The 15,956-nt window shown below is 43.0% G+C and overlaps 2 protein-coding genes across 8 annotated transcripts; both read left to right on the plus strand.

The window, feature by feature from the left end:
- Positions 1 to 2,709: 2,709 nt before the first annotated feature.
- Positions 2,710 to 5,511, plus strand: dnajc27 (DnaJ (Hsp40) homolog, subfamily C, member 27). 3 transcript variants are annotated; one of them, XM_015037193.1, is made up of 7 exons: positions 2,870 to 3,169; positions 3,989 to 4,071; positions 4,148 to 4,217; positions 4,308 to 4,472; positions 4,555 to 4,680; positions 4,749 to 4,909; positions 4,980 to 5,511. In XM_015037193.1, exons 1-7 carry the CDS (start codon positions 3,083 to 3,085, stop codon positions 5,110 to 5,112), a joined length of 825 nt encoding a protein of 274 aa, XP_014892679.1. In that variant the 5' UTR covers positions 2,870 to 3,082; the 3' UTR covers positions 5,113 to 5,511. The 3 variants fall into 3 exon arrangements, with proteins under 3 accessions (XP_014892678.1, XP_014892679.1, XP_014892680.1); XM_015037194.1 differs by having other exon boundaries at positions 2,873 to 3,169; positions 4,555 to 4,677; XM_015037192.1 differs by having other exon boundaries at positions 2,710 to 3,169; positions 4,148 to 4,472; positions 4,555 to 4,677.
- Positions 5,512 to 7,498: 1,987 nt separating this feature from the next.
- LOC106950379 (adenylate cyclase type 8) lies at positions 7,499 to 15,666 on the plus strand. Of its 5 annotated transcripts, none has more exons than XM_015037196.1 (24): positions 7,505 to 8,185; positions 8,845 to 9,121; positions 9,199 to 9,396; positions 9,476 to 9,715; positions 9,808 to 10,036; positions 10,136 to 10,285; positions 10,361 to 10,491; positions 10,583 to 10,694; positions 10,781 to 10,908; positions 10,982 to 11,140; positions 11,245 to 11,479; positions 11,561 to 11,749; positions 11,826 to 11,926; positions 12,135 to 12,336; positions 12,484 to 12,579; positions 12,783 to 12,910; positions 13,008 to 13,089; positions 13,165 to 13,323; positions 13,408 to 13,554; positions 13,908 to 14,000; positions 14,065 to 14,179; positions 14,485 to 14,609; positions 14,672 to 14,770; positions 14,833 to 15,015. In XM_015037196.1, exons 2-24 carry the CDS (start codon positions 8,877 to 8,879, stop codon positions 15,013 to 15,015), a joined length of 3,546 nt encoding a protein of 1,181 aa, XP_014892682.1. In that variant the 5' UTR covers positions 7,505 to 8,185; positions 8,845 to 8,876. The 5 variants fall into 5 exon arrangements, with proteins under 5 accessions (XP_014892684.1, XP_014892682.1, XP_014892681.1 ...); XM_015037195.1 differs by having other exon boundaries at positions 7,506 to 8,175; XM_015037197.1 differs by lacking the exon at positions 7,505 to 8,185 and having other exon boundaries at positions 8,877 to 9,121; positions 14,833 to 15,666.
- Positions 15,667 to 15,956: the final 290 nt, after the last annotated feature.

The following is a 15,956-nucleotide window of genomic DNA, read 5'->3' on the forward strand; positions in this document are numbered from 1 at the left end:
TCTTCTTCTTCTTCTTCTTCTTCTTCTTCTTCTTCTTCTTCTTCTTCTTCTTCTTCTTCTTCTTCTTTTTTGTTTTATGGCGGTTGGCAAACAACTTTAAGGTGCATTACCGCCACCTTCCAGATTGGAGTATGGATCAAAGGCTCATACCCTCCTCATAATACCCGTTCTTCTAAGAAAATTAAAGATACTATCAAACACTACGTCCCCCGATGATCTCTGAAATATCTCTCTAATATCTAATTTATTTTTATTTCTACTTAATTCTCTAAGTAATACCTCTCTTTCTCGTATGTATTTGTTGCATTCTAAGAAAATATGTTGTACTGTTTCTAATTCTCCACAATAACTACAACAACCTGTATTATGTTTATTAATTAACATAAGAGTACTATTTAATCCTGTATGTCTAAACCTAATTCTTGATATAATATCTTCTTCACTTTCACTTCTGTTATCTCTTCTACTTTCCCCAACTCTTATTTGGATATTATAATAAAATCTCACTTTCTCTCCTCTATCCCACAGTTCTTGCCATTTTCCCTTGATATATTTCTTTATAATATTCTTTACCTCATTTTTACTTATCTTATTATTCAAATCAACAATTTCCTTTCTTGAAGCACTCTTAGCAAAACTATCCACTAACTCATTTCCTACCACACCAATGTGGGCAGGAATCCAAACTAATTTAACCTAAGAACCACGATTTTTAATCCTGGAAATTGAGTGAATCCAATCTTGCCTTGATTCTGAATTTACCTCTTTGATACTAATTAATGCATTACTTGAATCGGAACAAATTACAACTTCTCTTCTTTCAATTTCCTCAACTCATTCCAAAGCCATTAAAATTGCCATTAACTCACCTGTATACAGTCAGTTTATCATTTATTCTTTTATTTTTCATAAAGTTTAAATCTGGAGCAATAAATGATATACCTACTTGATTATTTACCATTTTTGAGGCATCTGTATATATTTGAATATATTTTGGATATTCTTTATTAATATAATTTTCCACTTCATTCTTTCCCAATTCTCTTCCCTTTTCCAATAACTTTAAATCAACTTCAGTCTGTTCAAAAACCCCATAGTGGAATGACAAGAGTAACAACCACAGGACTAATTAGAAATTTATCAATCCCATTATCATTTATTCTCCAGAACCTGAAACCGGACCCTCCTGAGGCTCCGCCCCCTCTGACAGCAGAGGTGTGTTCACCTGTTAGGTTCTGAGTGCCTGAAGAGGAGAAAGGCGAGTCCAATGGGATCCAGGTAGAAAGATGAGGTAACATGAGGGAGGCTCACCTGGCTGGTTTTGATCAGGGACGGGATGCTGGGTTCTGAACATTGAACCGGTCATTCCTCTCTGGAGTCCAGAGAGGAATGAACACCAGCCAGCCTGACCAGATGGTTGGTGCTGCTGCAGTAGCAGCAGCAGAGATCCTCTCTGGAACAGGAACTCACACTCTCACTGAAAATCCACAACCAGAAACCTAAAAATATGTTTGATTATTCATTAAACAGGTTTTTTTTTAAAATTTATTTATTTAATGTAATCATGTTGTTTAAAGTTGATCTGAAGGAAACTTTCCATGTTGATTTTCACCTGAACCTCCCTCATTAATTCCTGAACATAGTGTTCTGCTTTGGGCTCTTTTAATCTGGAGGGTTTAAATTGTGTAACTGCTTTGTTTCAACTGTTTTCCATTGAAAAAGTTAAAAACCTGCTGAGTTACAGACAGGTTTTAACTTGACGTATGCGTTTGCTGTGAGATGTTTATCAGTTTCTGTCTCTGCTGTCCAGGAATGTTTCCTGGTTGCTTCAGTTTGCTCATTTAGCTTTTTTCTAAACTAAATGATTTGCTCTCTATTGGTTCTGGTTCTGGTTCAGATCAGGACAGTTTGTTCAGGTTGACCTGACAGTTGATGGTTTTCCAGCCTGTCGGCTCTGCAGCCTCCAGTTCTTAAGAAAACAAACTTCATGATAACAGAAAAAGTTTCATCTTTCAGTCTAACCGAGATGCGTCTCTGTCAGCAGTTTGAACCAGTTCAACCAGTTTTAACATCTATTTATAGCCTGAGAAGCAAACAGGGGAAGCGTCTTCATTATGGCAGATTAGTAGAAAAATTAAGGGTAAAGAATAATAATGAAGTATAACATTTAAAAATGAAACATTACTGTGTAAAAGTTTTAAAGCCGTCAGTTTGTTTAGTTTTCTTTCCCTCCAAAGATTCGATCTTGGTGTAAAAACACCTTTTGACTGTGATCACCTTTACAGGAACATTATTATCTCCTCTGCATTTCCACTGGATTTATCAAGATAAATAAATTATCTGGGCATAAATGAAGCTCAGAAAAACACCCAGAAAGGAGGAAATACTTTTTATCATCCAGTAACTTCTGGAAGCTCGTTGTTAAAGGTTTTGTCAGTCAGATCCATCCAGTCTTTTTCACTACATGACTGGCTTCAGTCCCTGATGCTCTGTTTAAAACTCTCTAAATAGTTTTCTTATACTTTTATAAATAAAAAAGAAATTATGCTTAATAAATTCCAAACATTTCAAAATAACTCAAGAACCCTGCCCTTCATATATCTGGCTGACATTTGAGGGGAAAAGCAGAAGCATCACAGACATTAATTAGCATTAGCTAATGACAGTCAGCTGGCTCACTGAGCCACTTACATGTTCAGTTTTTCCTTCCACTAAACCTTCCAGTCAAACGTTTTTCTCATTATTGTTATTAGAGAAAATAAATTGTAGACTCCAGCCACAATAATGTAAATTAACAAAATCTTTTTTTAATGATCCAAATGGAGCTGGGTCTGTGCCGAACCTCCAGTTGGTGGCAGTAACCCACCAGTTGGTCCCGGTCCAACATCAGAGCAGATCAGGTTCTGATGGTGCAGGAGTCTGAAACAGATCAGACTAAATGAAATCCATCATGTGTTGTGATTAATCCAGAGTCGGAGCTGCTCTGTAGCCGTTGTCCTGGTGGCTAACAGCGAGTTAGCACCGTTAGCCTGCAGCGGCTAACTAATTTTCACATTAAAAGTCGCTTTTAATCGCAGCTGCAATGGAAACAACGGCGACGAAAAGACGAGACAACAAGAAATCCCTGCGGGTTAAAGTCATCAGCCTGGGGAACGCCGAGGTGGGGAAGGTAGGACAGTTTCTGATTATTTCACATCACATCTACATGGAGACTGGTCCGGTTGAGCTGGACGCTCTAACACGGACTAACCACACTGCTTTATAGCTTAATTAATTGTTTATTACACGTAAATACATGGAGAAACTACTAACAGCCTGGATTGGAAACCCTTCTTTAATATTAAGACAATATACTGATGCTTTTAGGTCTGAGCCCAAGACGTTATTGTTTATACCAGACTTTATTTAAATAATCCATTATTTTATTATTCCTCATAATGTCTTTAAACTTCCAAACATTTGAATGAATGTCCAAAAAAGGTGGCAACTACTCGACTATTCGGCTTACACCTCACCTTTATAGATGATTCATATAGATATAATGTATGTCATCCAGGAATATTAACTGATGTAGTGGGCTAAGCAAAGTAAAAATTGTGTTTTTATTTACAGTCCCTCAATTTTTAAAATCTCTGAGTAAATTAGATTATTCTACCCAAAATCATGCCTCAGTGATAGTCTAACCCTCTGATTCTGCAGTTCCTAGAACCAAAGAGGCCTGAGTACAGTTCTTTAGTTGGTATCCATGTTTTGTATTGTCCTTTAGAGAGTTGGTACATTAGACGTTTAGCACAGTCAGTCAACTTACAAGTCAGTTTCTAGGTTAACTGATCATTGTTACCAGCGGCTTATTAACGGGTACAAAACCAAAAGGCAACGTCTGGTAATAAAATGGAGGTAGGAGTTGAAGGAGTGATTGAAACTTGAGCCTCATCAGCCGGAGCATCCTGGTTCTTCACGTTAATCAGAAACCTGTTTTTATCTTCAGAGCTGCATCATCAAGCGCTACTGTGAGAAGAGGTTTGTTCCAAAGTACCTGGCAACAATCGGTATCGATTATGGAGTCACGAAGTAGGTCCTCACACCGACCGCTGTCCTGAACTAGACGGCTGTACGTCGTAGTGATGTGTGTGTTTGTGTGTGTCAGAGTTCAGGTCAGAGACAGAGAAATCAAGGTGAACATCTTCGACATGGCCGGACATCCCTTCTTCTACGAGGTGAGACATTTCAGGACGTTACAGGCGACGGTCTGGGTTCTTTCAGCAGGTGGAGGCGCAGCAACTCGCTTGTCCTGCTCTGTGTTTCAGGTCCGTAACGAGTTCTACAAAGACAGCCAGGGAGTGCTGCTGGTGTACGATGTGGGGCTGAAGGAGAGCTTCGACGCCCTGGACAGCTGGCTGGGGGAGATGAAGCAGGAGATGGGCTCTCAGGCCAACATGGACAGCATCGTCTTCGTCGTCTGCGCCAACAAGGTCCGACCCGATCTACCGCCAAGTCATCAATAACATACTGAACAGATCTGTGTTCAGTCCTTCTGGTCTCTGGCGCCCCCAGGTGGACCTGACGAAGCGGCGGGTGGTGGATGAAGGTGAGGGTCGTCTGTGGGCGGAGTCCAGAGGGTTCCACTACTTTGAGACGTCAGCCCAGAGCGGCGAGGGCATCAACGAGATGTTCCAGGTAGTCCTGACGTCCTGTGAGCCGCAGAGCTTCGTACTGATGCTCTGAGGTTCTTCTGGTTTCGTCCGCAGGCATTCTTCTCCTCCATCACTGACATGTGTGAGAACGGCGGGAAGCGGCCGGTGTCAGAGGTCAGCGTGGGCTTCACCAAGGAGCAGGCCGACACCATTCGACGCATCCGCAACAGCAAGGACTCCTGGGACATGCTGGGGGTGAAGCCGGGAGCCACGCGGTGAGTCCGGATCCTCGCCGAGGTCCGACCCGCGGCATCTCCTGACGCTGACGCTGTCGTCTGTCTGCAGGGAGGAAGTGAACAAGGCGTACAGGAAGCTGGCCGTCCTGCTGCACCCGGATAAATGCGTCGCCCCCGGCAGCGAAGACGCCTTCAAGGCGGTGGTGAACGCTCGCACCTCACTGCTGAAGAACATCAAATAACAGAGACAGAGAACCACCAACATGTTTGTTCCTTATTTATCTGGATATTTACTCTGTCTCTGTGCCACAGTGCTGTTTGCTAACCCTTAACCTTTAACCTTTGACCTTAGAACAGGCAGGTCTGACGATGAGGACGGCAGAGTCCACCAGAACCAACCAGGTCCATTTAGAGCTCTGAGTCTGTGTCGCTGTTTACAGAAATATGTGAATATTATTTAGATTTAACATCTTTCATCAGTAATTTAATTTAAATATTTTCATTCTTTGCAAATGTTTATAAAAGTTTCCTGTTTTTTGTACAGTTTTAAAATTCCTTTACAGTTATAATTTTCTCCCATAACATTGTAAACATGTATATTTTAAAATCTAAATTAAATATTTATTATCTTAACATCTGAACCGATAAATTAATGTCAGGATTTTCTTTTAATGGTTTCCTATTATTATTATTAATCTAATTTAAAAAAAAAAAAACTTCTAATATTTTACACTTTCTGTGAGCATCCAAATATGTAGATTAAATTCACAAATTTTAAGGAAATACATTTTTCTTATAACTTTTTAGTCTTGCTCAAATATTTAATTTGTTTATACATGTATTGCAGCATTTTGAAAAATAACACTTCATAAACATTTCATTGGCTTGCAAAATAACAAAAAGTGATGTTTTTAGCCAAAAGAAAACATTTACAAATTTTTAAAAATGCCACAATTATAAGGAATTTATTGGCAGATAATCCTTAAATTATTTTTAGAAATTTGAGAATTAATTTAAATGTTAAATATGGATTTAATGTTACTTATATTAATAAAATGTTTTAAGTTAAAAAGAAAATTAAATGTCCCAAGTTCAACATGTTTATAAAAATTATCCCTAAAATCAGAAACAAATTGATGTCAAAAACTGATAAAATTATAATAACATTAAATTCAAGGTAAAACTGAGTTAACTGAACAAAATGACATCAGCTTTAAATTGGGCTCAGAAATACTGCAGGAAGTTGTAGTTTCTAGAACATATGTCACTTCCTGTTGCTCTCACAATGTTTGTGGTCTGCAGCTGATGGACCGGCTCGGTTCTGTTGGTGTTCTGTTGATCAGAACCTCACTGAGCTCAGAACACGTCAGGATTCCCCGTGTTTATAAAGGTTCCCAGGTGAACGGGTCACGTAGGGTCAAAGTGCATGCTGAATGTTGAGATGTGATCCTTATGTTCCAAACAAACAGCCAGAACCCGACCAGAACCAGACAGCATGATGCTCAGTCAGGACAGGAACCAATCAGGAGGTCCCTCCAATTACCCATAATTCATTTGAAAAGTTTATTTACTCAATAATTTAATTAGTTTTAACTTTTGATTTAAATTATTTCCTGTCGGTTTCTGTTTTTAATGTTACACATTTTAGAGACATTTTAACCCTGATATTCAATTGTCACATTTAAAAAAAAAAAAAAAAAATTAAAAAGCTAAATATTTAGTTTGAAGCTAAGTATTTAGCTTGCTAACTACATATTTAGCTTTATACTAAGTGTTGTTTTGAGCTAAATAGTTAGCTTGCTAACTACATATTTAGCTTTATACTAAGTGTTGTTTTGAGCTAAATAGTTAGCTTGCTAACTACATATTTAGTTTGTAAACTATTAAGCTTACTAATTATATCTGTTGATTTTCAAGTAAATATTTAGTTAGCAAGCTAACTATTAGCTACCATTTAAATACTTAGTTTGAAGCTAAACAGTTAGCTTGCTATCTATTTAGCTAACTAAATAGAACAATTTACATCATTTTATCTGGAATCTCGTTTTAGTTGGTCTAATTTGCAAGTTTAGTGATTAGAAAACATTTCTCCGAAACTGTTTGGATGTTGTAGAACTTTACCAGATTATTTAATCAATTTTTCTTATTTTCCAGTTAAATGAGAATCATCCTCCAAATCTTCCTTATTTCTACTGCCAAACATTAAATCCTTATTGTGACATGTACTCCGGTTTTAACTGGACTTTCTTTTTTTTATGTTACCATAGAAACGGTCAGCATGTTCCCCTCTAAGGTTTACATGAAGGATCCAACAGAACCATCTGTGTCTGTTTACAGACTTTTATCAGCTCGACTGTTTGATAACAGAGCTGACTGCTGGCATGGATACATGTTATTATTACAGTTTTATATTTTTACATGTTGATGTTTGTGTCCACAGGAATGAATAAAATCGGCCTGAGCTTCCACATGTTCAACCAAATGGATCTAATGTTTCATTTTTCTAATTCCACTGAAGGAAAATAGAAATTTTCCCTTTTTTCTCCTTGTTTTTGGGAATATTTATGATTTATAAAGTGAAATGAGTCCTGATATGGACGGTTGCCAGGGCAATAATACCTTCTAGTATTGCTACTTTACATCCAGTTTGGCCTGGATTTAAAATAAAGTTAAGAGGTTTCGCCACCAGGTGGCAGCACACTAAACCTACATCAGTGGATCCATTTTTAGCTCCCTGATCAGATACTTACAGCCCATCTTCTCAGGTTTCTGTCCATCTGTGAAGTTGCCATCAACATGGTCACACAACCCGAGCACACAAACACAACCTGGCCTGGTTGGAGGCCTGCCAATCCCATCAGGCACCTGATCAGTCAGACACAGCCACATGCTTAATCTGGCCGATTAATGAGCAGCTTTTTGTCCATTCGAGGGGTTCCTGATGGGATTAGCGCGGCACTAGGACATCTGCTGGTCAACTTCAGCTCATTACACCAAGCTGCTGTGCCTCTCTCAGACCTGCAGTTCAGGAGCGACATGTTCTGGTTGTAACCCGACGGTACCTCCGTCTTTACTCACCGACACCATGAAGACTGGACTCTTCCTGCTGCTGAAACCTTCAGAACGCTGATGAAGGAATGAGGAGCTTGGAAAGGCTATAGATGTTTCCTGAATAAATCAGGAAACAAGATGGAGTTGATGGACCTGAGATGAATGAGGAAGCAGCAAGGAAACAAAAACAGGACAAAGACAAACCACAAGAACCGGAGTCGTTACTGGACATGACAAACTCAATTCTGCACCCAGTGAGTACAAGTATGTCTCGGTTCTGTCCAGTTTTTCATCCTGTGAACTAATCTTCAGAGGATTCAATAAAACCCTTCACCTTTTCTTACTGATTTGTTCCCATTGAACCACTTTACCTTAAATCCAAATAAGGTGTCTACATTCAGTTTGGTGTGAAGCAGGAATCCTCTTTAATGGTTCTGGATACACGGTTGAGTCAACTGTAAGTTGAAGTACAGCATGGCAGCATGGCGCTGGCCTCACCTGGCATTAGATTAACACCATCTGCTTCATCAGCACTTTGACGGCGTCAATGGAGGCCTCTGCTAATTACAGACAATGAAACAGGACCATTATAATCAGACCCAACGTAAAAACCACTAAATACGTGGAAACAGAGAAAAAGCTACACTTTTAAGCATAATAATGATAAAAAGTTGTTATATCTGTAGATGATAAATCCTCTAGGAATCAAAGATGTGCAGTTTGAGAAAACCAAAGAGGCTGAGAGTAGAGCCTTGAGGCTCACCTCAGATAAAAGTGTGACTCATGATTTAAAAGCCATAAAGTGAAAAATGAAGCCACCTATCAGATCATTATTGAGTGACTTTACTGATTTGGAGTAATGGACAATGGTCTGGCAGAAATCTTGAAATCAGACTAGTGTTTCATGGTTTCTGCTCACACAGCTCCGTAGCTCAGACCCACCATCCACATAACCATGACTGACAACCTCACCCAACTGACAAATGGCGATTGTGAGTCAGCCAGGCAGCCCAGTGACATCACCTTCAGTGCGAACATCAGCCCCGCCCACGGCCTACGAAGGAAACGTCTGCTGTGGCAGACCGCCGTCAGGAACATCATCGACCAGCACAACCTGTACTCTCTGAGGCTCGCTGGCGGCCTGGAGAGAGGCAGACACCGCATCACCGTCACAGACGCCTACATTGCTGACATCAACAGGTACGACGCCTGATGCCATCAGCAGGTGACATTGGGACTTTTTGGTCTTTGATTGCTTCCTTTCTGTGGTTCTGCAGGCAGATACGCAACAAGACGTCTCGTGGTAATTTTTGGCAGAAGCGTCGTTCGTCTGCAGTTCGAGTTCATCCAGCAACTCCAAGGATTTCTGTACAAACGCAAGTCGCACAGCGTTTGCCAACTGATGCCGACTTCTTTGTGTCATACGGATCGACGGTCCGAGGCATCTTCATTCCTACCATGCAGCTAACATTCAAGTAGAGAAGCACAAACAAAAAGGTAAAACAGTCTGATGTTCAACAGTTTTTAAAACTTGTGTTTCATCCGGACCACCAGGTCTGCCGACCTGGAGTTGACCTACCAGCAGTTCTCCTCAGCTCAGCGAAGAACCTCTCTGGTTGTCACCAACCTCATTGACATCTTCATCCGGCTGTTCATCTCACTGGTGACGTGGCCAACAGGCTGGGGGGCCGTGGCTTGTGATTGGCTGACCGGCCTGTTGCTTGTTCTGTGGGCGGGGGTCTGTGGGCTGGCAGTGGCAAACAAGGAGGTAATGACATCACCACAGTGGCTCCGGTATGTCTAAAGCTAAAGGCTGTTAACCCTTCCAACGACTTCTGATGACCAACTGCTAAAAACAGGTCTGGACCTTCCGTCCGCCCTCTCAGGTACCTGTCGGTGCTCACCTGGGTGTCTCAGACCGTCCAGGTGTTAGTTGGGGTTTTCAGCTGGGCTGAAATCGATCACTCCTGGTATGTCTTCTTCACTCTGTTCTCCACCTACACCCTGTTGCCGCTGCCCCTCCCCTGGGCGATTGCTGCAGGGACAATCACCTCCACCCTGCACCTCCTAGTGGATGTCTGTTGGCACTACAGCGACCAAATTCTGATCAGAAGGGTTAGAAAACTTTTATACTTCTCACTTTTTACTACCATATGTCTTCCCTTTTTAGTCTAAATGCCTCTCCACCTTCTTAATGTCCTTTCCTTTGTCCAGGTGTTCCCAAAAGGCTTGTTGTACCTGGCAATGAACACCGCCGGTATCTTCATGAATTACCTGTCTGACCGGACTCAGCGGCAGAGTTTTCTAGAGACGCGAAGATGCATTGAAGGACGAGTCCGACTGGAGAGGGAGAACCAAAGACAGGTAAACTCTTCCCCACTTAGACACATTTACTCTTATGTAAGACAAACGTGTCCAAGTCCTTCGTCGTTTTCTCAGGAGCGTCTGGTAATGTCCATCCTACCACGCTTCCTGGTTCTGGAGATGATTGCAGACATGTCTGCAGTGGATGAATATCTGCTGCCTCAACAGTTCCACAAAATCTACATCCACCACTACAAGGACGTCAGGTTGCCAAACACTTTTCTGATCTGCAGCAAACTGCTTTTATGTGATTTACAACTTCTGTTGCACCAGTAAACATGTTCTCTGTTTGTCCAGCATCCTGTTTGCAGACATCATCGGCTTCACGTCTCTCTCTTTGATTCTTTCGGCTCAGGAACTCGTTAAAACCCTTAACGAGCTTTTTGGACGCTTCGACAGCCTGGCTGAGGTCGGGTCATCTTTTTAACAGTTTCTAAAATAAAAAACTGTAGCCCTCCTTTGAGAATGAGGTTAAAGTTTTTCTCGTGTGTGCAGGAGCATCAGTGTTTGAGGATAAAGATCTTAGGAGACTGTTACTACTGTGTGTCTGGAGTCCCAGAACCCCAGCGCGGCCATGCCCGCTGCTGTGTGGAGATGGGCCTCAGCATGATCAGCACCATACGGTAAGAAAACTGACACCCCAAACACCATCTGCACAGGCGTCTCTGTAACACATGAACACATGGATTGTTGCAGGTATGTCCGTCGGGAGCTGCAGCAGGAATTGGACATGCGAATTGGTGTCCACTCAGGTTCTGTCCTCTGTGGGGTGTTGGGTCTTCAGAAGTGGCAGTTTGACATCTGGAGCTGGGATGTTGATATTGCCAACTGTCTGGAAGCTGCAGGAGTGCCAGGGTCAGCAGCTTAAACCAACACCTGGTCTCCCCAGAAGAGCTACAACAACCATAGAGCCAGTTCATGTTTCCAGCGATTGGTAAAAAGATGTCTTCCTCTCTCAGCCAGGTCCACATTTCACAGGCCACTCTGGACTGTCTGGGTGGGATCTATGAGACAGAACAGGGCCACGGCCAGGACCGGAGTGAGTTCCTACGGAAACACAATGTTGAGACTTACCTTATCCGCCCGGCAACACGGGAGGAGGCCCAGCCCCCTAAAGCAAGGCGCCCAAGTTATGATGAACTGACAACTTGGAGTGCTGAGTTGCCATTTGGAGACATCCTGGGAATGAACTTTGTGAGTATATGGAGTATAGTTGGTAAAAATCTGGATATTCCTGGAGTCATTTGATTATTTCTTCCCTTGTCCTTCCCGTAGATCCTGGCCACTTTCACCAATGGCTCTCTCACCCAACTGCCCAATCACATCGCAGCTCAGCGTTCCGGTTCACGGGAAGTGAACAAGAGGATTCGTCAGGCAATGGAAGTGCGAAGCAGCGAGCGAATGAGGAAAGAGCACATCACCACTTTCACTCAGGTGTTCAAGGACTCCCAAATGGAGGGAAAGGTAACTTCCTATCTGGAGATTGGTTTGTTTCAGGTGTGATGGACAGGTGGCTGATCACAGTCCACTTCTTTTTCAGTATTCTCAGATGAGAGATGAACTTTTCAAGTCTAACATGGTGTGTTCCTTCATCCTACTGATACTGCTGATGGCCGTCCAGGTGCTAATTCCTGCCCCAAGGTGTGTTTATCCATCCACCAACAATTTTTACAGATTAATTCCAACCAAATTGTTACTGATGACATAAAACAGGTTTTTAAACTGAATCATTTCAGTTCTCTGTGCTCCTCACAGACTTCTGGTATAAATAGAATATCGTTAGCATAACGGGGAACGCTGAGTATTTACCCTCGTTTACCAGACAAGTTCTGTTTCTGTTTCTGTTCAGGTGGAGTCCGATGGTGGCCCAGTTCATCATCAGTGTCTTTGTCTACTTCCTGCTCCTGTTGTTGACTCTGGGGGAGGAGTTTAAACGCTGCCCCTCCCCTCTACAGTCACTCTGCTGCTGGGTTCATGAAACAAAATACGCACGAACCGTCCTCATGCTAACTGCCATAACCGTCAATACGGTGATAGCCTCTGTGAACATCGTAAGTCTGAATATTTTTATTTTAGTTATTTTGACAGTCACAATCCATAGAATGGTTATTATCTTCATGCTTCTGGGAAACTGGATCTGCTGCTGTGAAGGTTAAAGTTTAAACACTGAAGCAAATTAAGTTTCTTCTTCTTTTCAGCTCTGGTGTGATTGGTCAGAATCCAGCATTACTGAAGCTTTTGTGACTCTACCTCCGTCCAGATGGTCAGATATGAACATTTGTACTCATTCAGAGGTAAGAGCTCCTTCATTCTGGACTCCCAGAACATGAAGCTGAGTTTCCTACCCGTACCATTAGGCTGTAGTAGGAACATGACAGCAGCCTTCAGCCTGTGCAGCTTTTTGTTGATAAGTCGGTGGTTGCCATAGTTACTTGTGCAGTTTTTCGTAGACAGTTCGGTGGTCGCCATGGTTATGTGTGAGGTTTTTCGTTAACAGTTCATGGTGCTGAGTGCGGTGGTCGCCATGGTTACCTGTGCGGTGTTCCTCAGGCTGAGCTGCATGCTGCAGCTGGCCTTCTTGCTGCTGACCGCAGGTTTCTACACCTACATCATCGAGACTCAGAGGTACGTTCAGGTGCTGTGGGACGTCTCTGAGTGGATGGACGCCTCATGCCGTCTCCTGTCTCACGTTGTCCTCCCTTTTGATCTCATCTGAGGTCAGCTCCCAGCAGCTCTGCCAGGGGGGCGTTTGTCTGGTTCTCATGATGATGTTCGTGGTCGCAGTCCTCTACAACAGCAGACAGGTGAGGCCAGCAGGACAGACTGGTCACCTGAGCTTCTGTCTTCAGCATCTTATTCTCACTCTTCTTCGTTGGTAGCTGGAGGCCATGGCACGGCTGGACTTCCTGTGGCGCCTGCAGGCCGAGAAGGAGGTGGAGGACATGAAGGAGCAGCGGGAGCACAATGAGTGTCTGCTGCTCAACATCCTGCCGTCCCACGTGGCTCAGCACTTCCTGGAGAGAGACACCAACAACGAGGTGATCTGGGCAGACCAATCCCATGATGCATCAGTCTGTCCCTGTAGCTGGATGAACCAACCTGCAGCTGTGTTTGGATCCTAGGAGCTGTACGCCCAGTCGTACCAGTGGGTCGGGGTTCTGTTTGCCTCGCTGCCCGGGTTTTCAGACTTCTACGAGCAGAAGGAACTGGTCCATCAGCACGTCGAGTGTCTGCGGCTCCTCAACCACATCATCAGTGACTTCGACGAGGTCAGAATGGCTCAGTGGGGAGTCCAAACTTTATGAAAAAACTGGCAAACTTAAAGCATAAATTCACCAAATTAAGACTACACAAAAGCTAAAAGAACTCAGTGTTCCAGCTTTTAAGAAATTATTGACTTAAGACAAATTCTCGTATCTTGCCAAAAACTTACTTGTGAGTCAGTTTTTCCATATTTCAAGTGTACTAAGATATCAGTTGTTCTCTATTTTTGTTGTACAATTGTTTCCATTCTTTACTCGTACTCAGCCTCAGTGGCCAAACAAAATCATTTCCGGGCCTCAAACGGCCCCCGGGGCAGACGTTGACCCACCCTGATTAACTAGCCTGCCTGTTGCTGCAGCTGCTGGACGAGTGTTACTTCCAGGAGGTGGAGAAGATCAAAACCATCGGCAGCTCCTATATGGCCGCCTCGGGCCTCTCACCTGACCGACAGGTGAGTGTCCTCCCTGCCTCGGCTCGGCGCTGCAGCAGGTTGCTAACGGCGATGTGTCCATCAGGAGAGTGTCGACGGCTGGCGTCACCTCAGTGAGCTGGTGCTGTTCGCTCTGGCCATGCAGGAAACGCTGCGGCAGATCAACACGCAGACTGGGAACCAGTTCCAGCTCAGAGTCGGTGGGGGCAGAAACATACACACAGAGACAGAAAGAATTTAATTTCAAATTCTCACCTTATTTAAAAAACAATTTTCAAATATTTATATTTAATTAAGATCATATTTGTTTTTGTTTCTTATAAATTAGATTTTTTAAAAAATCTAATTTAAGATATATAATATATATAATATTTTATATATCTTATTAGTTTTTTTCAATTCCAGTATTTCTTATTTATTTTTTCCATAAATTTTAATAAGTTTTAAAATTATTTAAAATCTTCAGCCGTTTGAATCTTCATGCAGTTCTCTCTCTGGCCTGCAGGTGTCGCCCACGGCCCGGTGATCGCAGGTGTGATCGGCGCCACCAAGCCGCAGTACGACATCTGGGGGGCAACGGTGAACATGGCGAGCCGGATGGAGAGCACCGGGGTCAGCGGGAGGATCCAGGTGAGCCACCTGTCTGTGGGAGGAGCTTATGCAGCCATCATCATCATCTTAAACTCCTTCAGGTGCCAGAAGCTACCAGCTGCATTTTGGTGGAGCAGGGCTTCCTACGGCAGCTCAGAGGGGACATTCATGTGAAAGGCATCAGTGAGCGTCATGGAAAGGTCGGTAGTTCAACTCCAGGTCAGGGCGTAAAGGTGAGGCTCTGACGCGTCTCACCCTCCAGGTTCGGACGTTCTTCGTGAGCAATCGGGACGAGCGGTCCAGCTTCGTGGAGCGCGGCGGTGGGCGGGGCTTCAGCATGAACAGGAACACGCTGGGAGCGGTGGTCTACAGCCTGGTGCAGGCCAGGAAGAGGGAGAGGCTGAGGGAGGAGAACGGAGGCTTCCACCTGGTCGAAGCCTCGTGACTTTCAAAATAAAAGCCTTCCTGTGACAGATCTCAACAGAGCATTGAAGGCAGATTTTCACACATAAAACCCAGAGAAATGTTCAGACTGATGCTTTTGACTCTTTACCTCAAAGTTCTTCTTCTGTTCTGACAAACCGGGGCCAACAAGCTGATCCTTCCTGACCCAACCCGACCTGACCCAACTGGACCCGACCTCCAGACGAAGCCATAAAGACAAGTTGCTCAGTGTTAGGTTATTTTTTACTATTGGAAGGAGCTTTAGCGCTGAAACGTAAATGTTTGGAGGTTATTGTTGTATTTTTGTATCATTTTAATTCCCAAAATGTAAAATAAAAACATGTAAAAGGTGTAAGTGAATTTATTGGGAGTGGAGTTCCTCAGGGCTGTGTGTTCGGTGCCCTGCTGTAGCTCTGCTCAGTTAAACGTTTCACATTAAAATGCCGCGCTACGCTGCATCATCTCCATGGTAACCAACAGCAGAGTATTTGTGGATGTTCCTGAGCTCTTGAGGGCAAATCGAATTGATTTGAAGCCGTGAATCACATGAAGCTCAGAGCGAGGCGACGCTGATGTGAGTCAGGATCCAAACGGGATCCGATTCTTACTGCTGAAGAAAGAAATGAATATTAAAGATTTAAACTGAATCTGTGAAAGAAAATCAGTTCAGCTGAGCGGGTCAAAGGTCATCCTCAGTGAGGGATGACCTTTGACAGGGGATTATGAACACATGAATTTAGGTTGATGTTTACACACAGGATCATGTTTTATGAAATTAAAATATTTACATATTTACTCAGATTATTTTTGTCTCATATTGAAATTAATTTGATCAGAAACTTTTAAGCTGAAAAACAAAAACTAAAGAAATTTGAAAGAATTAAAATACTTTCCTACTGTTGTTGCGCAACCCCCCCCCCCCCCTTCTCTCTCTCTCTCTCT

This window comes from Poecilia latipinna, unplaced genomic scaffold (assembly GCF_001443285.1).
Source record: "Poecilia latipinna isolate Pla-1442-1.1 unplaced genomic scaffold, P_latipinna-1.0 Scaffold397, whole genome shotgun sequence".
NCBI lineage: Eukaryota > Metazoa > Chordata > Actinopteri > Cyprinodontiformes > Poeciliidae > Poecilia > Poecilia latipinna.